Raw genomic sequence first — 27,067 nt, forward strand, 5'->3', positions numbered from 1 at the left:
AAATTTTTCCTAAAAAGCAGCTCAAAACATAGGACGTTTCACATTTTGAACCATGAATGCTCTACCTAAAATTAATAACATTTTTACTGATTTACACTGCTGGAGAGGGGAAAGCACAAACTTCATGGCATGAGCTTGTTAATTCTATCAAACTGGAAATCTTTACAAAGGAAACACTCTCAAAGGGAACCATCTTCAACAATGGCTTCAGCCATGATTGCCAGGAGGCACTGACGGGAGAAGCGAGCAGGCAAGAACCAGCGACCTGATCGGGGCCTGACAACCACGGGGATCCACACCTGGGGAAGCACCTGCTTCGACGGCTTGTTACTACCAGATGGCTGGCTGCGACAACTGGACCCAATGACCGACAGCAAGACTTCAGTACGATGCAACAATGAACCCCCCATCTGCTTGCCCTCACCTCCTATTCCACACCAGGCAAAAATCCTCTCGTCCCGCAAACCTGTCAAGGGGTCTCCTGTAACCATTCCACGTACTGTTCCCACTCCTAACTGCACGTTTAAGCAAAATCTACCTCTCCGTGCCTGCTGGGACACGTTCTTTCTTGCCACTAAAGCCAGAGTCCTCTAGTGAATGATGCCGAGGTATCCCAATTCATTCTTTAATGTACCGAACCTAACCGAGTGTGACCCACCCTCCCTCTTCGATACACACATGACTATAAATCCACAGCTTCGCTGAACGCACACCGCTGTCTGATCTTCCCCACAAGTACTTCACAGGCATCTTCAATACTGCTGTGCAGCTGGGAAGTTACAGTTCTGGCTAGTTCACTGTCCATTTCGGCTACAACAGATTTTCTGAAAATTTCAGTTACTGATCTGGGAGAAGCCGCGAGGCATTAACATACTAAATCTGGAACTTACTGTGGAAGTTTAGTTCCTTCTAACCTATACTCCAGGGACTGAAGAACTGGAAGGGAAAGAACCTCCTCCTTATTCTCGCAGCTGCTTACCTCTGGGGGCATTTTGCTACACACTTTAAGAAGACCGGAGGAGAAAAATAAAAGCAGTTAAAACTAAAACCAGTGTATTTCGGGTGCTGCTGGGGGTTTTGGGAAGTAACTCCCCGCTGCTGGGCTGTGCAGGCCGCATGGGGCAGGTGGGGACACACATGGCCTGTTTCCACTCAGATTTTTGTTCCACAGCCTTACTGACATAAACGTCATATCCCATAAAATTTGCCCATTTAAAGTGTACTGTTCAGTGGCTTCAAGTATATTCATGGAGTTGTAAAACCCCTACCTCAATTTTAGAACATCTGTACCATGCTAAAGAGAAACCCAATACCCAGCAGCAGTCACTCCCCACTTCCCCCCAACTCTCCCATCAATGACCCCAGCCCCAGGCCATCACTAACCAACTTTCTGTCTCTCTGAATTTGCCTATTCTGAACATTTCCAATAAAAGGAACCACACAATATACAGACTTCGTGTCTGGCTTCTTTTCGTTAGCATAATGTTTTCAAGGTTCATCCATGTTGTAGCATCTACCAATCAGTACTCTGGTCCTTTCTTTATCACTGGACAATATTCCATGATACGGTTACACCACATTTTATGTATCCACTCATCAGATGATGTACATTTAGGTTATTTCCACTTTTTGGTATTATGAATAATGCTGCTATGAGCCTTCTTGAACGTTTTTTGCGAATGCATGTTTTTGGGGCGCCCGGGTGGCTCATCGGTTAAGTGTCCGACTCTTGATTTCAGCTCAGGTCATGACCTCTGGATTCGTGAGATGGAGCCCTAAACTGGCTCTGTGCAGACAGCGTGGAGCCTGCTTGGGATTTTCTCTCTTGGGCCCCTCCCCTGCTCTCCTTTTCAACATAAATAAAATAAACTTCATACATATAAAAGAAGAATGTATATTTTCATTTCTCTTGGGTATATATCTAGAAATAGAATCGCTGGTATGGTTTTAAACTTTTGAGGAATTGACCAAACTTTTATCCAAAGTGGCTTCCACAATTCACATAACTACCAGCAAATGTACAAGGGCTCCAGTTTCTCCATATCCTTGCCAATACTTATTACTGTCATTTTTTTTTTTTTTTAATTACAGCCATTCTCCTGAGGTATGTGGTATTCTCACGATGATTTTGGTTTGCATCTCCCTGATGGCTAATAATGTTGAACACTGTTTCACATGCTTTTGACCATCAGTATACCTTCTTCGGACAAATGTCCATCCAAGTCCTCTGCCCATTTTTAAATTGGGTTGTCTTTTTATTATTGAGTTGTAAGAGTTATTTATATTCTCTGGATGTAAGTCCATTGATACGATTTGCAAGAATTTTCTCCCACTTTCTTGATGATGTCCTTTGATGCATACAAGTTTTTAATTTTGATGAAGTTCAATTTACTGAGATTTTCTAAGGTCACTTAAAGCTTTTGGTGTCATATCTAAGAAATCACTGCCTAACTCAAGGTCGCAAAGATTCATCGCTGTGTTTTCTTCTAGAAATAGTTATTTTTAGTAATGCAACAAGCAGCCATGAATCTACCACACAAATAAAAAAATTTTATCTTGATAATTACTTACATCCAATCACACGCACCACCCATTCCATCCCCTTGTCCTCTCCCAACCACTGATTTTCATCCTATCTGTACATCAGAATCACCAATCCACTTTTAGAAATGTAGAGTGATCCACAAACCTTACCTCAGCCCTACTCAATCTCCTGGAAATAATTTAGACATCTGAATGTAAGCAAACGAACAAAACAAAATTCTTTCTGAAGAAGTTTGAGGACCACTCTTACTGGCAATGAGAAGTCACTGGAACTTTTAGAGCAGACAGGTGATGCAGTAAAATTAACCCAAAAGCAAGACTAGATTAGATGTGAGGTGAAGAGGAAGGCCTATGATGAAGTAGAAGTAATGGAAATGAGAAAGACAATTCAAAGACTACTTTGAGAAAAGACCGGACTTGAGGGCAGACTCTGGACAAACACATGTGACAAGAAGGAGGAGAAAGTAGAGAGTAGGACCGCACACATCTGGGTGGGTAAGACCTCATCAGTAGCGGTTGGTTTGGGAAGGAAAAAAAAAATTTTTTTTGTTATGCCTGGAATTAAAGGAGGTGAGAAGAAATTCAAGTTGAGATGTTCTGAGGAACCGAGCCGTAGGATTGAATGAATAAGAATCTTTTGATAGAGTAAGTGAAGGAAAAGGGAAGGCTGGGAATTAAGGCTTAGAACACACCCCTAAGTACTTCCTACACTATAGGCGCAGGAAGAGAGAGAATGTGGCAAAAACCAGAAAAACATCATTACGAGGAAGCTGAGACAGGAGCAAAGCCTTTCAAAGAAGGAAAAGGGGGGCCTGCAGCAGTCATACAACGTCATCCCGGTAGTCTGCAACCTGCGCCTGGGGGAAAAGTATGGGGACATAATTACTCTTGATCAGAAATGGGATCAGCTCCCCTCGGGATTTCTATTTGTTAAGTTTGTCTTAATCAAATGCTAAGTCATAGAACTGGACTACGGACACAATGCAGATTCATTCTGAATCACCAGATGTTACACGGTGAACAAAATAAGGCATTTCTTACCAAGTTTGATCACAACCAATAAATAATCGCTCTGAACTACTAGGAAATTCATTCAGGGTACTTGGGAATGAGCCATCTGGCCACGCAGCTGGGCGGTGCGAACCCTGGAGGGAGCCGGGCACCTGGGGAGACCTAGAACCAGAGTGGCCCGGTCTCTGTCACAGCGGCACCCTTCCCATCCCTGCAGCACTCTCAGTTACACAGAATAAAGTCAGGAGACGTTCTGTAAAGGACACTCCGTCAAGTGCTGTGTGATATACTACCACGTATCCATTACCTCATTAAGATGAGCATAAGTTTTGTTTTATGTCTGGGAAAGCGAGGTTTGTTAAGCAACATGCCCACATTTAAAGTTCAAAAAAAAAAAAATTCCTAAGAACAAGGCAGAGCCAACAATGCCAGTCTACATGCCCTTAAAGGCCATACCCCCACTGCATTGTCATCATTTTATGTATGTTTACGTTGAGGTAAATGTACATCCCATAACTATTCCAAATTCCTTATTTATTATATTCTGTTTTTCATGTTATTCTTGACTATCAACCCTTTGCTCTGTGTATGTAATTCCCAAAGTCATCTAGTGGCTTGAGGCATACAAACTGCATGTTTCATTAAGAACAGTGCATTGAGGGGAGCCTGGGTGGTTCAGTCGGTTGAGGGACTTCGGCTCAGGTCATGGTTCCATGGTTCGTGGGTTCGAGCCCTGCATGGGGCTGTGCTGAACGCTTGCTCAGAGCCTGGAGCCTGCTTCCGATTCTGTGCCTCCTTCTCTCTCTGCCCCTCCTCCACTCATGCTCTGTCTCACTCCGTCTCTCAAAAATAAATAAATGTAAAAAAAAAAAAAATTTAAAAACAGTACATTGAAAAGAATGGGAGGCACTATATATCATTGAGATATAGATTGAATTTTTCTTTTTTTTTTTAAGTTTATTTATTTATTTTAAGAGAGGTAAAGAGAGTACATGAGAGAGAATCCCAAGCAGGCTCTGCCCTGTGAGAGCAGAGCCTGATGCGGAGCTCAAACCCATAAACCGTGAGATCATGATCTGAGCTGAAATCAGGAGTTGGATGCTTAACCAACTGAGCCACCCCAGCGCCCCGAGACTGAATTTTTCAATAAATGGCATAAGAACAACTGATTTTCCATATGTAAAAAAAAAAAAAAATTAAATAGGACACTTTCCTCACACTATATCCTTAAATCACTTCCCGGTGGATCACAGACTCAATGCAAAAGGTAAAACTACAAGATTTTTACGAAATAATAAAAGTGAAGATCTTTAAAGCTTCGAGGGATGGAAAGATTTCTTAAACAAGAAACAAAAAGCACTAATCACAAAGGAAAAAATGGCAAATTTGGTTACATTAAAATTACACTAAAATGTCAACTCACTGAAAGACATTTTAAAAAGAGTAAAATGAGATACCACAAAATGAAAGAAAATATTTGTAACACATACAACAAAGACTCATATACTTACTATTGAAACAAAAACTCCTATAACTCAGTAACAAAGAAAACCCACTAGAAAAACAGGCAAAAGACTTATTGAAGCAGACACATGACAAAAGAAAGGCCAAAAGACATGGAAAAGAGTCCAGTGTCATTATTGGAGAGAAAAATTAAAAAACTAAAACCACATGAGATTACACACTCACTCACATACTCACCAAACTGCAAAACTTACGATGTGTAGTAACACCCAGGAGTGATGAGGACACACAGGAGTGGAAACACACGTGGACACGCGACAGCAGCTGGCATCACAAGCAAAAGCTGGAGATGGACACACTGTATGACCCAGCAACATTACTCTTCGGTTTAGACTCTTAAATGTTTAAGAATGCACATGAATGTTTAAGAGTGCACAAGGAAAAATGCTTAAGAGTGTCCAAACTGAAAACAATCCAAATATGCATCAAAAGATACGATGAAAACATGACTTCTGGTATATTCGTATCATGGTACACTATAAAGAAATACAAGTGAATAAATCTCAGCTATACAAGCGCAGATAAATCTCACAAACATTGTGTCGAGTGAGGTAAGACACAAAGCAATACATTCAGTATGATTCCATTCATACGTAGTTCAAGAACAAGCAAAATGCATGATGAATGAGCCCACTCCACATTATATCCAATAAATATGGCACTTCGTGGAGCAAAACTCCTGAGGGATGCATTACACAGGTGGTAAAACACAAAAATTGACACAGTGATTACCTCTTGGAAGCAAGGATGAAGTCGGGATGGGAAGGTACAGTCTAGGCTGATGAAATTATTCATTTCTTGATCTAAGTGGTAATTGCATAGGGCTTTGCTTTTATAGTGGTTCGTTAAAGTATATATATATGGTTAACTGACATTTCTGTCTATATGTGTAGTATTCCATAATGAAAAGGAAAATGGAGAAAAGAATAGGATCCTTTTTCTTCCCCACTTCTATTTCTTGCCATGCAGGACAATTTCACTGGGATCTAAGCTCCACTGTCATCAGGGCTCAGAAGAGCGGACATCAGGCTGTTTTTCTCACCACTGACTTCTTACACCACCTAGAACAGTGCCTGGCAGAAGACAAGGCACTCAATAAATATTTTACAAATGATTCACTGATCAACCAAGGACAGAGAGGGAGGGAGAAAAAGAGGCAAATAGAGATAAGCATAAAAAGGGACATAAATGCGTGAGGACTCCAAGCAGCTCTTTGTGAACAGGTAAGAGGACAGGACCTGGGAGCTACTTGTTAAAACAGAGATTGCACTGATGTTTTTCTTGAAGACAACCATAATCCTACAAACTATGAAGAATTTACATACAACCATAAAGTTTACAGTGTACTCAAATACAATTTAAAAGGAGTAAATATTTGAAGGATCTATATAATCCCTTCAGAACTGTGAGCAATAAATTTCTGTTATTTATATGCTAACCAGGCTGTGGTATTTTGTTACTGCAGCCAGAATGGACTAAGACACATTTCTTATGACTTAAAAATTCATTTTTTCTATAATGTTACCTTTCCCCCTAATTAACAAGAGTTACTAACAAAGAACAACACCAGTAAGGAGATTTAGATCTCCCTTCCTTTCCTTCAATATGTCCAACCTCACGATCTCGCGGTCCGTGAGTTCGAGCCCCGCGTCGGGCTCTGGGCTGATGGCTCAGAGCCTGGAGCCTGTTTCCGATTCTGTGTCTCCCTCTCTCTCTGCCCCTCCCCCGTTCATGCTCTGTCTCTCTCTGTCCCAAAAATAAATAAACGTTGAAAAAAAAAAAAAAATATGTCCAACCTAAGGTAAACAGACTTGATATACTAGCAAGTCAAAAAAACGTGGATGACCAGAAGAAGAGGGAAAAAAGAAAAAAAAAAAAAAACAGTTGAAACAAACAGACAAAACTGGACAACTGACAGTTGACATAATTTTGGCAAATCTTTCAGATAATTAATCTTCACTCTCCCCTAAGTGTGGAATGTATTTTATTTTCTGATTATAACCTTTAGTTATTCAAATCCCATAGGTAACAAGCCAGAGAATGGACAGAGCCTAACTATTTCTTTAAAATCACAGTCACTTTGTATTCAATAACTTTTTTCTTTGCTTTCTAGAACTACATCATCCTAGAGAATATACCAGAATACCCAGTTTCCTCAGCTCACGTCAACCGTGGACCATCCTAGTTAGGGGGCACAAGTAAAATCAGCTACGCTATCATAAGCTAAAGTGTGGTTCACAAGGCTCAGGAAGAAGAATGCTGTTAGACCAGACACTGGTGCAGGACACAGGAAAAACTGAAGAGAGGCAACTTCAATATAAGTAAAATGCAAGAATAGCAACAACAAAATAACAGAAATTGACGGCAAAGAAGGGAATAGAGTCAACGTATATTCAAAAAATTAACTGTAGATTCTTTGTAGTTTTGAACCGAAGCCCTAGAAAGAATTTCTGTGCTCAGTATTTTTTAAGTGCAGGAGAAACACTGCCCAGGGCAGATCACAAAACAAGTCACAAAAAACTGAAGAAGACTGAAGTCCTATCAAACATCTTTTCCCATCACAACGCTACGAAAGAAGAAATCAATTATAAGAAAAGCATGCTACTGAGCAACCAAGGGGCCGACAAAGAGATCAAAGGAGAAATAAAATGATACCTGGAGACAAACGGAAGTGGAAACACATGGGATCAAAATCTTTGGGATGCAGCAAAAGCACTTCTGAAAGGAAATTTTATAGCAACACAGGTCTCACTCAAGAATCGAGAAAAATCTCAAGTAAACGATCTAACTTCACACCTACAAGAACCAGGCAAAGAAGAATGAAGCCCAAATTTAGTACAAGGAAAGAAATAACAAAGATCACAGCAGACGTAAATGAAATAGAGACAAAAATATAATTGAAAAAAAGAGAGGGCTCAAATAAATAATATCAGCAATGAAAGAGAAGTAGCAACCAACACCACAAATATATAAAGGATTATAAAAGACTACTATGAAAAATTACCTGCCGAACAAATTAGACAATGTATAATGAATGAATACATTACTAGTAACATAGAATCTTCTAAGAATGAGTCAGGAAGAAATGAAAAATCTGAACAGATCAACTACTAGTAATTAAATTGAATCAGTAATCAAAAATTCCCCACAAACAAAAGTCTAGGACCACATGGCTTCACAGATGAATTCTACAAAACATTTAAAGAAAAGTTAATACCTATTATTACCAATTAATACCAAACTATTCCAAAAAATAGCAGAGGAAGGAATGCTTCAGAATGTTTTGGAACACTTCAGAGGCCAGCATTACCCTGATACCAAAACCAGACAATGACACTACAAAATAAGAAAACTACATATCAAGGTCCCTGATGAACACAGAGGCAAAAATCCTCAACAAAATATTAGCAAACTGAATTGAAAAATTCATTAAAAGGATCATTCACTACAATCAAGTGGGATTCATCTTAGGGATGCAAGGATGGTTTAATATATACTCATCAACCAACACGACATACCACATTAACAAAATGCAGGTAAAAAATCATATGGTCATCTTGGGGCACCTGGATGGCTCAGTCGGTTAAGCATCCAACTTCGGCTCAGGTCATGATCTCATGGTTCGTGGGTTTGAGCCCCACATTGGGCTCTGTGTTGACAGCTTGGAGCCTGGAGCCTGCTTCAGATTCTGTGTCTCCCTCTCTCTCTGCTCCTCCCCTGCTCATGCTCTCTCTCTCTCTCAATAATAAACATTAAAAAAATTTTTTTAATCATATGATCATCTCAATAGATGCAGAAAAATAATTTGATAAAATTCAACATCGATACATTATAAAAACTCAACAAAGAGGGCACAGAAGGAGCATATCTCAACATAGTAAAGTCCATCTATGACAAATCCACAGCTAACTTTGCTTTTCCTCTAAGGTCAGAACAAGACAAGGATGTACGCTCTCACCACTTTTATTCAGTAAAGTACTGAAAAGCTTAGTCACAATCAGACAAGTAAAACTGGCACTATTTGCAGATGACATGATACCGTATATAGAAAACCCTAAAAGACTCCACCAAAAAACTATTTGAACTAATAAATGAATTTAGTAAAGCTGCACTATACAAAATCAATATAGAGAAGTCTACTGTGTTTCTATACACTAATGAGAAAATAGCAGAAAGACAAATTAAGAAAACAATCCCATATACAAATACATCAAAAAAGAATAAAATGCCTAGGAATAAATTTAACCAAGGAGCTGAAATTTGTATACTCTGAAAACTGTAAGACATTAATGAGAGAAATGGAAAAGGACAGAAATAAATGGAGAGATATATCATGCTCATGGATTGAAAGAACTAATATTATTAAAATGCCCATACTATCCAAGGCAATCTACAGATTCAGTGCAATCCCTGTAAAAATGCCAACAGAATTTTTTACCAAACTAGAACAAAAATCCTAAGATTTGTATGGAACCACAAAAGACCCTGAACAGCCAAAGCAATCTCGAAAAAGAAGGAAAAAGCTAGAGGTATCATAATCCCAGATATTAAACTATATTACAAAGCTACAGTAATCAAACAATATGGTACTAGTACAAAAATAGACACATAGCTCAATGGGACAGAACAGAGCCCAGAAATAAACACATACTTATATGGTCAATTAATCTATGACAAAGAAAGCAAGAACACACAATGGGAACTGCTACATACAAAAGAATGAAACTAGACCACTTTTTTACACCATACACAAAAATAAACTCAAAGTGGATTAAAGAGCTACATGTGAGACCCGAGACCATAAAACTCCTAAAAGAAAAAATAGACGCTAACCTCAAGGGCAACAGCCTTTGTAATATTTTCCTGCCGTTAAAAATTGGCAGAGGACCTGAACAGACACTCTCCAAAGAAGAGACATGTGGATGGCCAACAGACACAGGAAAGGATAATCAACATCACTAATCACCAGGGAAATACAAACCAAAAGCACAATGAGGTATCACCTTACACCAGTCAGATACAACAAGTGTTAACCAGGATGTACAATAAAGGGAATCCTTACGCACTGTTTGTGAGAATGTAAACCAGGAGAGCCAAATCTGGAAAACAGCATGGAGGTTCCTCAAAAAACTAAAAACAGAAATACCATGCAGTCCAGCAATTCCACTTCTGGGTATTTACATAAAGAAAACAAAAACACCAACTCAAAAAGATATATGCACCCCCATGTTTATTGCAGCATTATTTACAATAGCCAAGATATGGAAGCAACGTACATGTCCATCAATAGATGAATGAAAGAAAATGTGGTATATAAATACAATGGAGTATTACTCAGCCATAAAAAAGAACAAAACCTTGCCACTTGTGACAGCATGGACGGATCTAGAGGGTATTGTGCTAAGTGAAATAAGTCGGCCAGAAAAATGCAAATACCCTGTGATTTCACTCACATGTGGAATCTAAAAAACAAAACAAACAAATGAACAAACAACAACAATAAAAACAGAAACACACAGGTAAGTGCAGAGAACTGGTAGTTGCCAGAGGGGAAGAGGGCAGAGGGATAGGCGAAATAGGTGAAGAGGATTAAGAGGCACCAATGTCCAAATATAAAATAAGCCAGTCACAGAGATGAAAAGTACACCGTAAGGAATACAGTCAGTGATGTTACAACTTTGTATGAATGATCACACGGTAACCACACATATGGCGGTGACCATTCTGTAACAGTTTCAGAAAATTCTCTGGTACAAAAATGCCCGTAGCGATACTTTATGTCCCCGACTGTTTATTGGCAACGGGAAAGCCCCATGATCTACAGATTCGACATTAAAATGATGAATAGTCTCAAGAGTTACCGACGAAAACAGCAGCAGAAACTGGTTAAGATGGATACTCACACCCACACAACAGAAGCCGTATGGGTGGAGTTGCTCTCTTCATGTGGCCTATGGTCATTTATTTCTCCACTCACAAGTGGCTCCTAACGTAATCTGTTGAGTCTCTTTCCAACCCCCAACACCCTGGTTGGTCAGCATTTGTCTGCAGGCTGAAATGGTATCTCATATCCCTTTCTCTTAATACAGAGCAGCAGACTTTAATCTGAACCATATGTCTGTCTTGTAGAGATGGTTTAAATACCAGAGCTTTACTATCAATTTTGAGACTTGAAATTCTTTGTTCTAGGCGAGATCAGGGGCCTGAGGCTATACAGGGTGGTGATAGTGTATCCCTAAAAGTGAGCAGATCATCAACGGGGTATGTCTATGTGGTAAGGGGGAAACAGGAAAGAATGAGTGGCACTAATTTAAAAATCAGGACAACTGCAACAGGAAATTTTCTTATTTGGTCCACCACTTCAGAGCAATACCCTCCACTTCTTTTTTGGCTGACCAAGGAGCAATTCAAAACAGATGTAAACAGATTAGCCTGCAGCCAGTTCCAATGTTCACAATGTCGGCTAAGGTAACACAGCGAAGTTAAAACTGACAGGCAACCCCTCCAAGCGTAACTTGTGCTTCACTTCCTTGCCGTTGTAAGTAAACTGCTCAGAAGTAGGGGGGAGAGGGACAAAGTAAAATGGGAAAACACTTACTGATCCTCAATAAACACCCTCACCAGAAAACACAAAATTCTTCATGTTGTAACATATGAAAGCTGAGGACTCGTAATCCTAATCCCCCACATGGAATTACAGACAAAGACCAAGAAGAGAAATTATTTTGGCCCTTGATTAATTTCCCAGTGGACTGAGGGGAGGGGAGGGGTGGAGGAGACAGCTGTCAGGTATTTATTCTCGCTAGAAATGACTCAAAGGACCGAAGATCAACACCACAGTAAGAACACTGTATCAACAACATTTAGACTGTTATATGGACTGTGAAAATGGAACACAGCACAGATCAGGAACTGATCTTGCTTCTCCTATACAATACTACTAGCCTAGAAATCATGTGACCCAAAAGCGTTATTTGGAATTGCGCAAAACAAAAGCCAACTGTGTGAATCTCAGAATTACAGTAGTGAGGAAGGATGAGTTTCGAAGTTCCCAGGAGTCACATTATTAGTTCACTCTTAAAAATGGGTCTTGGGAAGTCCTCAGTGTTTAGCAATCGCTCCAACCCCTGGCTGAACTTCCTGACTAGGAGCTAGCAGAGAAATGATGCCAAAAACTACTGACTCACAGCCTGAGCATTTTATACACAAGAGAAATTCCTTTAAGGGGGGAAAAAAAAAAATCAAGGAATCAGCTTTTTTTGGTGGTGGGAGGGGGATATTTCGTTTAGTTTAAGAGACCAGGGAAGGTCAGAATCAGAGGACGGGAGAGGATAATATTCATGGGATTGAAAACGTATTACAGAAGCAGTACGGTCCCCTTTTGTTGTCGGTGCCGCTATTATGTCATATATGGGACTGCTCCGTATGTATCTGCCACTTGATCTGACCGATCTTCTGACCCTCCCCTACTCTTAGCACTATATATTTATATAGCACAACACTATCTCTGTGGAAGATGAAAGTTTAAAAACAAAAAGGCTGGACCAGCATTACACTGGCATTTTCAATGAATGACTTATGAATTTTCCCCCAAAGCTTTAAAATACCTTAGCAGTTAGAATCAATGAACTCAGCTATTTTTAAGTGAGATAATAAACCAATCCTCCCCACTCTGTTATAGATAACACTACCCCCAACCCGTCTCATAAAAACAAAAAACAAACAAACAAACAAAACCTCTCCCCAACACAGGATCTTTTCATCAAACTCTGTATTGAGTAGATATATAAAGGGAAAGGCTGTAATAAGATACTTAGTCTCTAAGACCTGCAAACAATATTCATTGGAATTCCTGAATACATTAAATACATACTATGCATACATAGTCCTAATTCTAAATTCTATCAGAACAATGAAAGTCCAATCATTCAATCAGGTAAGTTTCCAACACTGACAGGTGAGCATTCTATACAAAATTTTGGTGTGCCTTTTATGGACCATGATGAATCAAAGTCCCCTTAAATACTCAACAGAAACTAAAGGCACCAAATGGAAATATAAATAACCTGCCTAAAGGGTAATGTACAAATATGTAACAGGAGTAGGGTACTCCCCAAGTTTTTGAAGAACCACTAATGAGTTCTTGGCACAAGGTGAACAAAATACGTGGCCATTGCCCTCATGGAGCAGCCGGTCCTGCGGGGAGGCACACATGACACAATTACACATCTAACCATATAATTATAAGCAGAGAACGAGTTTTAGCGGAAAATTCAGGGGCAAGTGGTAAATAATAGATAGAGAAGAGAGGCCTTCCTGAAGAAGAGTCTATCAAGAGTTCACAGAATCTCTCAATTTGATCCCCAAACCCCAATAAGTTACATGTGAACTACAATGTAAAGAAAACTGTAACCTATTTCACTATATAGGTATCCGGTATTTTCCAACTTTTTGACTCACAAACTCCCTTCAAAGGAATATGTTATCTTAAAAACATCCCAGGAAAGACATTTAAAAAATAATTTTCTCATTTTTGCATGATTTATGACAAAGAAATAAGTTTAAGCAAGATATTTTATTTTATATTAGTATATTATTAAAATTGGATTTAAAAGTTCATTCTAAGTAATATTTATATTTATAAAAAAACATCAACAAAAGGAAATGGTAACCGACTAAATGGGAGAAAATATTTCAAGTCATATATCTGATAATATATACGATATTTATCTAAAATAGATAAAGAACTCATACAACTTGAGTAAATCCAACAAAAAAAACAATAGAGTAAAAAAATGAGAAGATCTCAATAGACATTTTTCCAAAGAAGACATACAGATAGCCAACAGATGCTCAACATCACCAATCGTCAGGAAACTGCAAATCAAAACCACAATGAGATATCACTTCACACTTGTTAGAATGGCTAGTAGCAAAAAGACAAGAAATAACAGGTGTTGGCGAGGATGTGGAGACAAGGGAACCCCAGTACACTGCTGGGGGGAATGTAAATTGGTGCAGCCACCATGGAAAACAGTACGGAGGTTCCTTGAAAAATTAAAAACAGAAATACTATATGGTCCACAGCTAGTCCACTTCTGGGTATTTACCTGAAAAAAAATGCAAACATTAATTCAAACAGATATACACGCCCTTGTGTTCACTGCAGCATTATTTTCAATAGCCAAGGAAATAACCTAACTGTCTTGTCAATGGATGAATAAAGAATACGGGGGCGCCTGGGTGGCTCAGTCGGTTGAGCGTCCGGCTTCGGCTCAGGTCATGATCTCATGGTTTGTGAGTTCGAGCCCCGTGTCGGGCTCTGTGCTGACAGCTCAGAGCCTGGAGCCTGTGTCAGATTCTGTGTCTCCTTCTCTCTCTGTTCCTCCCCTGCTCATGCTCTGTCTCTCTCTCAAAAATAAATAAACATTAAAAAAAAAAAAATCTAAAAAAAAAAAAAAAAAAAGAATGTGTGTGTGTGTGTGTGTGTGTGTGTGTGTGCATGTATATGTATGCAGGGCATGCACACACACACACACACACAAAACGGAATATTACTCAGCCATAACAAAGAATGAAATCTTGCCATTCAAAACAACATGGATGGACCTGAAAGTATTGTGCTAAGTGAAGTAAGTCTCAGACAGAGAAAGACAAATATCTTATGATTTCACTTATACGTGGAATCTTAAAAAAACCAACGACAAGCTCATAGATATAGAGAAGAGACTGGTGGTCACCAGAAGCAGGGGGGAGGGGGCTGGGGTTGCGTGAAATGGGTGACAGGGGTCAAAAGGTACAAACCTGCAGTTATAAAATAAATCATAAGGATATAATATACAGACAGCATGGTGACTATAGTAATACTGTACTGTATATTTGAAAGTTGCGACAAAGTAGATCTTGAAAGTCGTCATCGCAAGAAAAAAATTATTTTGTAACTATGTAAAGATGGACATTAGCTAGACTTATTGTGGGGATCATTTCACTATATATACAAATACTGAATCATTATGTTGTATACCTGAAACTAATATAATGTTATATGTCAAGCATACCTCTATTTTCTTTTAAAGTCATTATAACAAGAGAAATGTTTCCCATTTTAAAAGTGACTCACTATATTAATTTAAAATTGTTATCTCATATTTAGTTGGGAAGCCACATACATATTGAGATGATAACGTCTGAAACAGCCAAGAACTTTTCATGCTCTGGTATTTGAAATGCTTACATTTTGAACCTAAAGAACAAACCTGTCTGAGTCACTTTTATGTTTTGGTTGCAAGTGGTAAAATGGGTAAGCAAGTTTAGTACCTCCATGCAAATAATACATTATGATAGTCTCTCTATATTGGGATAATCTCTATATTGGGATAGTCTCTCTTCCCAATAAAGCAAATTGGATATCGTGTTGTGCATGTGTATGTATATTTGTGTGTGTGTATCACATTGTGGTTTTTGAAGTCCTACAAAGACCGTGGTGCGCTGTAGAGAACAGTGATCAAATGAAGACCATTCATTTGGTAAAGTTTGTCTCGAAGCACGGATGAATTACTACTCTTATTTCCATTAACTGAATTTTGACATCCGTGTCCCTTATGCTTTGTATTGTCCAATGGTCCATTACGGAGGTAAATTTAATAAAATATGATAAAAAACTGCATCCTAATCAAAACTACCATGGTAGCCAACGGCTTCACCTAAGCAGTAAAGGGACCTACTGAGTGGTAAGTGTGCTCATTCGCTCCCCTCTAGCAGGTAGACCCACCTGATTTACCCTCAGAGGCTCTCAAACTATTCCATTGAAGGAGGGTGAGGTGGCCTAAATCATTACTTGATTTAGGGACTTCTAATTATCCCCCAAATGATTTGCAAGTGCAAAAGTCTGTGTAAGAGGAATTTGTAGTTGGGGGAAGAAAATCTTTATTCTCAGGTTTCTTGAACTCGTGTATGTTTATATACCCCCAGGGATAACGCTGCAGTGTGCCAAGAGTTAAGTGAAACCATAGGCTAAACAAAACACATCTTCCTGGAATATTAATTTTTTCTATGTTAAATAAAGTTGAATAATTTTAATATTAAAACAAATGTTGTAGGACATTGAGGTGAAAACAAAACGTGCATGAATTTAAAATAAAGCATGTGATTTAAAAAGTGAACCATTCCAGGCTAGGTAGGTCACCAATCCCACACTTGACCCCCACCCTGTGTGAGTTCATTCCCCTCCATGTTAGGGAAACCACAGCGGGAGAATCTGAGAAGCAATGCTTCTGTACTGGTAGCATAGCTATTTGTGAGCTAGGCCCTGTAAACAGAAAACCTTCTTGATCTTAGCAGGACGCAGTCACTTTTCAAGATCAGTAAGACCTCACTTGTAACCTGGAACCATGACCGACAAAAATCTGTTCATTTGAATTTTCACTTCAGAATTTTTTCATACAAAATAAATCAACCGTGTGTGTCCCTAAAATGCCTTCTGAATGAGAGTGTGTCAATTTTTCGTTTTTGTAAGTTCCAGTCTCAGGAACAGGAACCAGAAGAGATCATTTTTCAAACTGTATTCCCAAGGGTCAACATACATGAAAGTCGTTAGCACCTTCTAGTTGAGGGTCACACATCATTTCAGAGGGAGGGCAGGCTCTGAGGCATTGCGACGCCCAGGTTCTATTGTGACGGGAATTCAGGAAAGTCACAGGGCCTCTCGAGGTCTCCAGTTATTACTCGGTAGCCAGGGAGGTGCACTGAGAGACTCCCTAAATAAAGGTGTTACGACCATGATACAAACTCTGTGACGGCCGTGGTGAATATCCGGAACGACTTTCCATGGGCCGTGAGACACCAACCACCACACTGGGGAAGGGTTCTCAGAAACCCGAGGCTCACAACCTGTGTTCCCTATGTGATTGTATCTCAGCAAATTCATACTGAAGGGGAAGAGTCAGTGGATTCATGGAGTGTTATAGTTTCTCACTTTTAAAAGATAAAACAGTCTAGATCTCAACCGCATTAAGGTCAAAAATTTCCACAGTACCTTAAATCCGTGCACTCTGGAAATTCTTTCCAAAACACTGGCTTTGCTGTAGTTGTGCTTCGCATCTCTGCTGTCTACTGACTGCCAACTAAAACAATAACACCCGAGTGGAAACTATCTCATGGAGACCATTCTAGGAGTCGACATTTCAAGAGAAAAGTTTCCAACTTCCTTAGGTTTAGGAAAAAAAAAAAAAGTTTCCACAATTTTCAAAACATTCTCAAAACGTCTGAGTATTTCAAATAATTTTGCTTCAGGGAGTAAGCCAGCCACATTTAGGTCTTTTCTTAGGCAATCTCTTATAAATATAGAAATTTCTCTACTTAATCTTTGGGGACAAGTATTAAAATTGCTTTCAAATAGCATTAAATATAAGACAACACCATTTTCCCTTGATAGCTTAATATACTCCGTCAATAAGAAAATCTGATTTCTCCATTTCTACACACGTCTTTGACTGGAAGTTCCCTCTTCCTGGCCCAGATACGTGAGTCGTCAACCATCCACAGACACTCTTCGTTTGCTCCCTCTTGTATTTGTTGTGTCGTCTTCCTTTCCATGTCCACTATCACCACCTCGGTACAGGATTTCACCATTTCATAGCCTCTTAACGGACCTTCCCATTTGCTCTCCCTGTCCTTTCACCCTGCTCCCGCCTTTTTTCTCCTTATCCGTCCTGAATCTGACTTACTGAGCCTGGTGTTCAAACAATTTGACAGTCTGGCCTCTCTCCCGCCTTCTCAGGCAGGACTCCCCTGCTTAAACCTTCCCTCCAGCCAAGCTGCTTTACCTTTCTTGCAAATAGGCCCCGTCCATTCTACTGCTGCCCGTACTTCTCCGGCTCCGCTTCCCACTGTAACCAAGTATGAGCCCCAATCCTCAGCACGAGTGTAAAGCTCCACATGGACTGGCCCCTGCCAGCTCTCTTATCCCGCCTCCTTCCACACCCCGCTTAGAGATCATCTCCAGCCACATCAGCTTTTCTCCTACCCTGTCAAACTTAAATTCACCTCTCTGGGGCCTTTGCACTGCTCTTCCTTCTGCTTGGAAGGCTCGGACTATCCTGGTTAAAAGCATTCTCTCTCGCACAAAGTCATTCTAGCACACTGTTGATTTCATCATTTTCATAGTCCTTATAAGGGCTTATTTGTTTATGTGTTCACTGCCTACGCCCCCCCCCCGCCGCCAGCAGAATGTGAGTTCCAAGGGACTACTCTATACAGCTACTCTGCAGCTGTATCCCCAGTGTGCAGATCAGGGCCTGCACATAGCAGGTGCTTTATTAACATTTGCTGACTGACTAATCCTACTAGAATTCTCTCCTCTACACCTACACTTAAAGAGTTCTATTCATCCTTTACACTCACCTCAAATGTTATGTCTTCAATAGGACATTTATGTCCTTGTCACCAGTCTAAAGTTCAGGTCAACAAAGTTTTGAGTACCTACTATAGGACAGGCATACGCTAGTCCACGGGGGGCTGGGGGGGGGGCAATACACAGGATGTGGTTACAGTCCCTGTGGCACTGAGAGTCTAATGGAACTTTACAAACTAAAGTGGTTTCTTCATCCTCTGAACTTCTGTGGTAATTAGACTGTACAATTAATGGGATAATGAATCATGGCGTGCCTTGTGACATCGCTTCTATTGTATCAGACTATAATTTGGTAGCTGGTGAACACACTGTCACTCAGCAATGCAGGCCATAGGCTGAGAGAGGTGTTGTGCTCCCCCCGCCCCATTTAATTGGCTCCTCTGTGGATCCTCACGTGTCCGAGACACGAGAAGTGGAAGGTCAGAGGCCAAGAATCCCATTCTTTCCCAGTGCTAGACCCTCTACACGAAAGAGATTCGCATGAGTGCTCTTTACAAGAAATTCCAAATTTTGGAAAGTTAAAGGTGTATCTTTTGGAGACTCTAATGTTTTCTAAATAAGCTGTATTTGCGTGCCAAATAGGACAAAATTAAATAATACATGTGAAAATGCTTTGTAAAGTGCTGTATACATACACACACATATAACATGGTACATATGTACACATATACATGAAACACACATATATAAATATAATTTGGGTTTATTTAACTTTCCAGAGGTCTAAGCATTTGCTGCCCATGACACCTGAACAAAGAACCTTTAACAATAGGTATGTGTTCAGAGGGACCACTACACATTTGTAGTTCTACACTTGGTAACTTTGCCTTTCAGAAATAAAATTCTTTGTTCTGAAAACCACCAATGTTTATTCTGCATTGCTAATTACAGAAACATCTTTTAAATAATTCTATACAAGACAGGTTTGCCACTGTCATTAAGAAGAATTTTTTAATTCTAAAACCCCAGAAGGAGGAGCACCTGGGTGGCTCAGTCGGTTGAGCGGCCAACTCCTGATGTTGGCTCAGGTCATGATCTTGCACTGAGCATGGAGCCTGCTTGGGATTCTCTCCCTCTCTTCTGCCCCTCCCCCACTTGGGTTTCTCTCTCTCTCCCTCTCTCAAAATAAAATAAACTTAAAAAAAAAAAAAGATTCTCTCCTTCCCTCTGCCTCTCACCCCCACTCGCATGCGCTCTGAAGATTTTTTTAATTAATTAAAGAAAATAATCCTCTTTAGAATTGATTTCATTACTTCTCCGATCTTAACCTGTCACAATCACCCAATCTACCTCTCCAAAATTCGTCATGCTGTAGTAAGCTTCAACTAGAAGCGTCTCTCCCACTGGCCCACTAACAGCAGAGACGACCTAGCAGAGGAGAAGAGGAATTTCTACTAATTGCTGTATAAGAAAGGGAGTTCAAGCAATGATTGAGAAACTGAGGACAACAGTCCCCCTTATCCACAGGGGATACAAGACCCCCAGGGCACGCCTGAAACTGTGGATAGCACTGAACCCTATATGCTATGTTCTTCCCTATACACACATACCTACAGTAGAGTTTAATTGATGAATCAGGCACAGTAAGAGAGCAACAATCACTAACGATAAAATAGGACAATTATAACAATATACTGTACTAAAAGTTATGTGATTTGGTCTCTCTCAAAATATCCTCTGGTACTGCACTCACCCTTCCTCTTCTCATGACGATATGAGATGATAAAATGCCTATGTGATGAGATGAAGTGAGGTGAATGGCGTGAAGTGAAGCGAGGCATCGTGACATAGTGCTGGGCTGCTACCGACCTCCTGACCATACCTGACATATGAGGAAGACCATCTGCTTCTGGACCACAGGTGACCGTGGGTAAGTGCAACCAGAGAAGGCAAAACCGTGGATGGGGAGGCAAGGGACTATGTAATGATGGCATGACGAGCAAAGACAACGTTAGATACTGTAGCAGGGCACAAAACTAGTGGAACTCAGCACTCTGGGCAAAACAAATAATAAAAATGCAGACTCTGGTTAAATAAACTTAAAACTCTCACCGTATGTGTTAACACAGAGAGCACACGGCTGACTGCCAGCATTCCTAGGAGTCTGTAATTACACACCAGCAGGTAGAGACTCTGATGGTGACTACGCGGATTTGTTGGAACTATTAACAAAGAAAAGCATTTAAAAATCTTCCTACCCAAGTATCTGTCCGTGGAGTTTCTAATTTCAGTTATCACTGACCCCTGCTTTTACACTCGGTTTCTCAAACAAAAACAAAGAGCCATACTAATCTCCCTCAACTAAATCAAAATAGTTCTAAAGTCAAAATCAAGAACCAAGGAAGCATAAAAATTCTTCAACCTCTGTTCAGTGAAGGGAGAATACAACTGGAGAAGAAAAAGAGGGCCTTCCTTTAGCTCACTACCCAAATCAGTAATCCAAAAAACACTACCATCCCATCTGTGGCAGGCTAAATAAAACCCCTCAAAAGCCAGCCACATCCTACTCGGTTGAATTTGTGAGTGTGCTACCTACGGCAAAAAGAGGCCTCCGCGGATGCGAACAGGTGATGGGGAGACCATCCTGGATTATCCAGGAGGGCTCACTGTAACCACAAGGGTCCTGTTCAGAGGAAGCAGGGGATCGGGGCAGGAGTGGGAGATGTGACAACGGGAGCATGAGTGCTGTGAGGAAACTTCCAGAACCAAAGAGCACAGGGACCTCTAGAAGCTAAAAAAAGCAAGGAGATGGACTCTCCAGAGACGCCAGATGAAATCGGTCCTACCAACGCCACAATTTTAGTCCCGTAAGACTCATTTCAGGTGCTCATTTCAGCAGCACACAGACTGAAAGTGGAACGATACAGAGAAGACTAGCACAGCCTCTGCACAAGGATGATATACGCAAATTCGTGAAGCGTGCCATGTGTTCTCATGAGCACCGAGTAATGTACAGAATTGTTGAATCACGGCAGGGCACACCTGAAACTAAATATACACTGTATATGAACTAGCCTGGAATTAAGGGGCGCCTGTGTGGCTCAGTCGGTTAAGTGTCTCACTCTGGCTCAGGTCATGATTTCACGTTTCGTGAGTTTGAGCCCCACGTCGGGCTCACTGCTGTCAGCACAGAGCCCACTTTGGATCCTCTGTCTTCCCCCGCCCCCTCTGCCCCTCTGCTTGCGTGCTCTCTTTCTCTCAAATAAATAAATAAATAAATACATTAAAAAAAAAACTATACTGAAATTAAAATAAAAAAACGGAGTAACATTTTTAAAAAAGAAAAAAAGACTCATTTCCAATTTCTGACCTCTAGAACTGTAAGATAATAAATTTATATTGTTTCAAGCCACTATGTTTGTGGTCGTTTATTACAACAACAATAGGAAACTAACACAACATTTTATTATACTTCTAAGGACTGTGACGCTTAGTAGATGTTATTACCATTAATTTAATTGAAGCTCCAGTGAAAAATTACAAAAGAGGGTTTGAAGTTGCCAGGTCTTTCCATACTACCCACTTCTGTGGGAACTGCTAGCGTCTAGAGAGCTTTGGAGAACAGAAAACAGACATAAGGACAAAGGAAAAATGCAATTTTATAGAAGATAAAGAAAGCATCTCTTTCTTGTCTACTACGTACTGGGCAAATGCAGGACTCCAAGAGCTTACAACCATGTGAAAGTACTAACCAACTGTGCATCTATCAGCATAACATAGGTAAATAAAAAGTTAGGTGACATTCCAAGGATGTGAGAGTAGAGCCTGGAAAGAGGACAGACTCATCTACACAAAACAGTCTGTAGAGTCACCAACCTGAAAGGGTACAACTTTAACCTGTAATAGAACACTGTCTCAACTCTCCGCTCCCACCCTTTTAAGGAGGGAAGTCTCTAGAACTGCTTTTTACTTTGGCTTCCAGGGCAATTACATTCTAGCTGTACCGTTTTGTATATGAGACCCCCCCCCCCCCCACCTCCCTTTTGACCCGTGAGATGAGGGACACCCAATGCAATACTGAAAACTGTCAGAAAAAAAAAAAAAAACAAACAAACTGGTTTCTACTCATGTTTGTAGTTTCTGTCTAGACTGCAGCCACTTTCTTTTATCAATAGGTGGTGAGCTTGTATTGGCTAGGCAAATGCTGATCGTTCATGAAAACAGAAGTAGGAGCAGATCGAGGCAGTGAGAAGTACTTTGTAGGCACCTTCAGATGAACAGATGAGTGAAATGTGAGCACACAAAGAGATCGACTGCCTTTAAACCGATAGAAGATCGTTTTTCCTAAGTTGTCATAAAACTGCAGTCTGCACAATAAGCGTGCTCTGTACCAGCAGGGCCATAAATCCGCCTCTTCGGGTAAAGCTGATGGAGTATACAAGTTTAACACTTGTTCTCACCGCTTCATTCTACGCTGTATTCCTTATTATTCAAAAACGACCGTCGACCAAAATAAGAGAATTTTAAGTGTACTTTTTTTTTAATGCTTATTTATTTTTGAAGGGGGGGGGGGAGAGAGAGAGAGAGAGAGAGAGAGAGTGTGTGTGTGTGTGTGTGTGTGTGTGAGTGGGAGAGGAGCAGAGAGACAGGGAGACACAGAATCCGAAGCAGGCTCCAGGCTCTGAGCTGTCCACACAGAGCCCGACGGGGGGCTCGAACCCATGAACCGTGAGATCATGACCTGAGCCAAAGTTGGACACTTAACTGACTGAGCCACCCGGGTGCCCCAACGTGTATTTATTTTTAAGAGAGAGAGACAGAGTGCAAGTGGAGGAGGGGCAAAGAGAGAGACTGGGAGACACAGAATCCAAAGCAGGCTCCAGGCTCCGAGCTGTCAGCACAGAGCCCGATGCGGGGCTCGGACTCACGAGCCAAGAGACCATGACCTGAGCTGAAGTCGGACGCTTAACCGACTGAGCCACCCAGGCGCCCCCAAAATAAGAGAACTTTAAACATCACTCTTTTCCTTCTTGCTCCCCGGCCTAGTTCCATCTAATACTGCATGAAAAATAACATAAATGTATTTTTAGAGCTTATCAATTTTCAAGCCCTCCCTAACACACAAATCTTGTATTTTCACATTACTTCTTTCTGAATAGATGGAAATAGACAATCCCTGGCTTAAGAACCTTGAAGGAAAAGTTCTTTTGTTCCTATTTCACATCCTCAACACACTTCTCACCTGCTATTTTAATATTCAGATTGGCATCCAGAAGCAAATTTTCAGCTTTTAGATCACGATGAACAATATTCCGACAGTGACAAAAATAGACAGCTGCCACAATCTGTTTGAACTTCCGACGGGCCTCCTTCTCTGCCATTCTGCCATGGGCCACCAGGTGGTCTGTGGTGAAAAAGAGCACAGTCAGTTCTCATTTTGCACCCTGGTATCATTTCAAAAGGTAGACTCCAGGAGGGATGCAAGGGGGCTACCAGATGAACAGTGGAAGAAGTGAAACAAACAAATGGCAACATTTGTGGCTCTAGTTTGAATCTATAAAAACCCATCGGCAAGCAGTATCCAAACCGTTTTAAGTATACATAACTATGCATAAGAATACATATGCTCTACTGTAAGAAGGAAAAAAAAAAGTTCTGAGGCTTTTAATGGTATTTTTGGAAAATTATAACATTCAACACCTCCTTTTTCTTATCTCCATTGCAAAAGATTACATACACACAGCAAACATATACATGAAGATAAGAATCAGCAATATTTCCTGTGCTAACGCGTGACTCAAAAAGCAGAATCACGATAATCAATCATTTGGGGGAAGAGTAGACAGAAGTTAGTCACTGCTAAGGGGGAAAACAGCTTTATATAGGAGCCCATCGATGCTAATATCTCTTCCACTTTCTCAAAGTTTTATAGTTTAACATAAAAATGTACTCATTTGGTGACTATACTCTGGAATGCATCATACTGGAATATGTCGGTATCTTTCCGTCTGCATTTATTGTGCTTTTCAAGTATTTTTTATTTTTTTTTATTATTTTTTATTTTTTTTAGTTTTTTTTTTTTTCAACGTTTTTTATTTATTTTTGGGACAGAGAGAGACAGAGCATGAATGGGGGAGGGGCAGAGACAGAGGGAGACACAGAATCGGAAACAGGCTCCAGGCTCCGAGCCATCAGCCCAGAGCCTGACGCGGGGCTCGAACTCACGGACCGCGAGATCGTGACCTGGCTGAAGTCGGACGCTTAACCGACTGCGCCACCCAGGCGCCCCTCAAGTATTTTTTAAAACGCTGTTAGTTTTTACAGACAACATCAACTGAAAATAAAGGAAGCTTTTACCACCTCAATGAAATTATTTCATTGGCTATGTGGCTAACTAAGGTATAGCAAAAGATTTTACATGTGATAAACTTTGTAATACTATAAATCAAACTATCTTCTATATTTAAAAATGAACTGGTTGACCCATAGCCAATACCATGAATTACTAATTACCAGTACCAATACCAATTAGTACCAGTACTAATTACCAGTACCAGAAAAGTAAGTACTTTTTTTCTAATAGTGGCAGGTTTATTCTGAACCAGTGAATCCTCAACCCATTTCTTCATCTAACAACATACCCAGATCATAACAGCTGATGAGATTAGAAACACTGGCAAGACAGCTTGCTCTACCTAAAATCTCCAATAGTCTCATTGACACTATCCTTAAACTAACCAATCTAGGTGGGAGAAGGACACATTTGCCATCGTAAGCATCCTGAGATACTGGGAGAGTAAAAAATCAGACGATATAAACAAGTGTATTATTGTCTGCTCATCAATGATAGTAGTTTCAATCTTCCTACCCAACTGTCTTTGGCACCATCTTGATCACCCACAGGACCAGTCGGATAGATCTTTTCTTCATCACAAAGAGGAAGTCTGAGATAAAACATACGCCCTCATAGTGCTTACCAAGATGGAGGGCTTAGGACAAGGAACGGGGTAGAACGTGAAGAAGGGGAGCCAAATGACAATCCATCCACACAGCAGACTTTCAAATAATTCAAAGAGCATTCTGACCACAAAGAGCATAAAATATTGGAGATCAAATACGACAGTAATTTTAAGAACAGCGTCTTAGGGGTGCCTGGGTGGCTCAGTCGGTTGAGCAGCCGACTTTGGCTCAGGTCACGATCTCGCGGTCCGTGAGTTCGAGCCCCACGTCGGGCTCTGTGCTGACAGATCGGAGCCTGGAGCCTGTTTCGGATTCTGTGTCTCCCTCTCTCTAACCCTCCCCCGTTCATGCTCTGTCTCTCTCTGTCTCAAAAATAAATAAACGTTAAAAAAAAAAAAAAAAAAAGAACAGCGTCTTAGAGGATCATTTAAATTATTAAGAAAGACCCTTCAATGGAATTATCGTAATTGTTAGTATTATCAAGTGGCTCCTACACCAGTTCTTTGAAGCATTTTCCTCAAAAAGCAATCACTTTTTATAGCCAAGATGACCAAGCTAGTAGAAAACAAGAAAGAAAACAGGAAGCCTTTAGCTTAGAGGGTTAAGGTCTAGACCACCACTTTCTCCAGGAGTTCAGAGGTAGTGATAAACGAGTGTGCACTCTGGTGTAATTCACACTTCAGGTGAGATCTGTGAAATGAACCTGAAACAACACAAAGTCCCTAACTAGGGAGAGTCACTTAATATAAGCTGTTAAAGAACTGGACATCCATCACATGTGAAACGCTAGGTTTTATTTTAGGACGCCCTTCTCTAACAGTACCTGCTCCTTTGACCCCCTGTTCCTCTTAACCCAAGGCCTAATTATTCTAATAATATGTTTTAGCTGCTAAACTTTGTCTAATTAAAGGGCTTTGAAGAGACAGCTATTCTTGAGAAACATAAAAATAAACCCTTATGAAGGTTTACCATCAGAAGCTCATTTGGCCAAGCCACCCATTAATTAAAATGCCCAAGAGACATTCGTCTGGCAGTAAATACTAATTACCAGAACACATCAAAGAGCTTCTTAAATACAACAGAATGATTAATTTCGTGATTTCCAAAATAAGTGATTTTCTTTTATTAAAAAAAAAAGACTCTTTATATTTTCTAAGTACTTTGTTTTCCTAAAACGATTGGAAAGTTCTCAAAATTGCTACACAGGCCAGGAGCTAGTGGAATGCAGCCTAGTCCTATTTTATCTCCACAATGACACGCTGGTTGTCCTTGGACAAATCGGTTATGCTGCCAATATCTCCACCTCTTGATCTGCTGAACGGAAATAAACCCTGTTACATGCTATGGCCAAAGAAAGGATAGCGTGTTTGGGAATAAACTGGTACTATGATTAAGAGTCACCATATATGATATAACTCTAACTTCCAAGGACATTTAAAAAGCTGTTTTTAAGAAGGTCCACTCAGTACCATACAAAGAATATTTAAGCATTCGCTTCTTCGGGGGGCGGGGGGGTCGGGATTCTGCAGAGCTTAAAGGCATTGATATACATCGATCGTCACTGTTATGTGTTTCTGGTTAAAGGTATTTTTGACAGCACGCTGGATGAAAGAGCTTCCACCATATAGTATTTTCCCAAAGACACCTACGGTATCCCTACAGCTACGAATACAAAGA

General features: G+C 40.3%; 1 protein-coding gene and 1 non-coding gene across 11 annotated transcripts in view; one reads left to right on the forward strand and one right to left on the reverse strand.

The window, feature by feature from the left end:
• The window catches only part of SIK3 (SIK family kinase 3), a 250,678-nt gene that overhangs the window by 54,977 nt on the left and 168,634 nt on the right, over positions 1-27,067 (reverse strand). For all 10 annotated transcript variants that reach the window (XM_045482918.1, XM_045482917.1, XM_045482916.1 and 7 more), the window contains exon 4: positions 23,673-23,834. In XM_045482918.1, coding sequence (XP_045338874.1) covers positions 23,673-23,834 — 162 coding nt within the window. The remainder of the gene's footprint in view (positions 1-23,672; positions 23,835-27,067) is intronic.
• LOC123602770 lies at positions 21,314-21,422 on the forward strand. Its single transcript, XR_006714548.1, has one exon. It is a non-coding gene; the product is annotated as a U6 spliceosomal RNA (small nuclear RNA).

The sequence above is a fragment of the Leopardus geoffroyi genome, chromosome D1 (assembly GCF_018350155.1).
Source record: "Leopardus geoffroyi isolate Oge1 chromosome D1, O.geoffroyi_Oge1_pat1.0, whole genome shotgun sequence".
Classification (NCBI taxonomy): Eukaryota; Metazoa; Chordata; class Mammalia; order Carnivora; family Felidae; genus Leopardus; species Leopardus geoffroyi.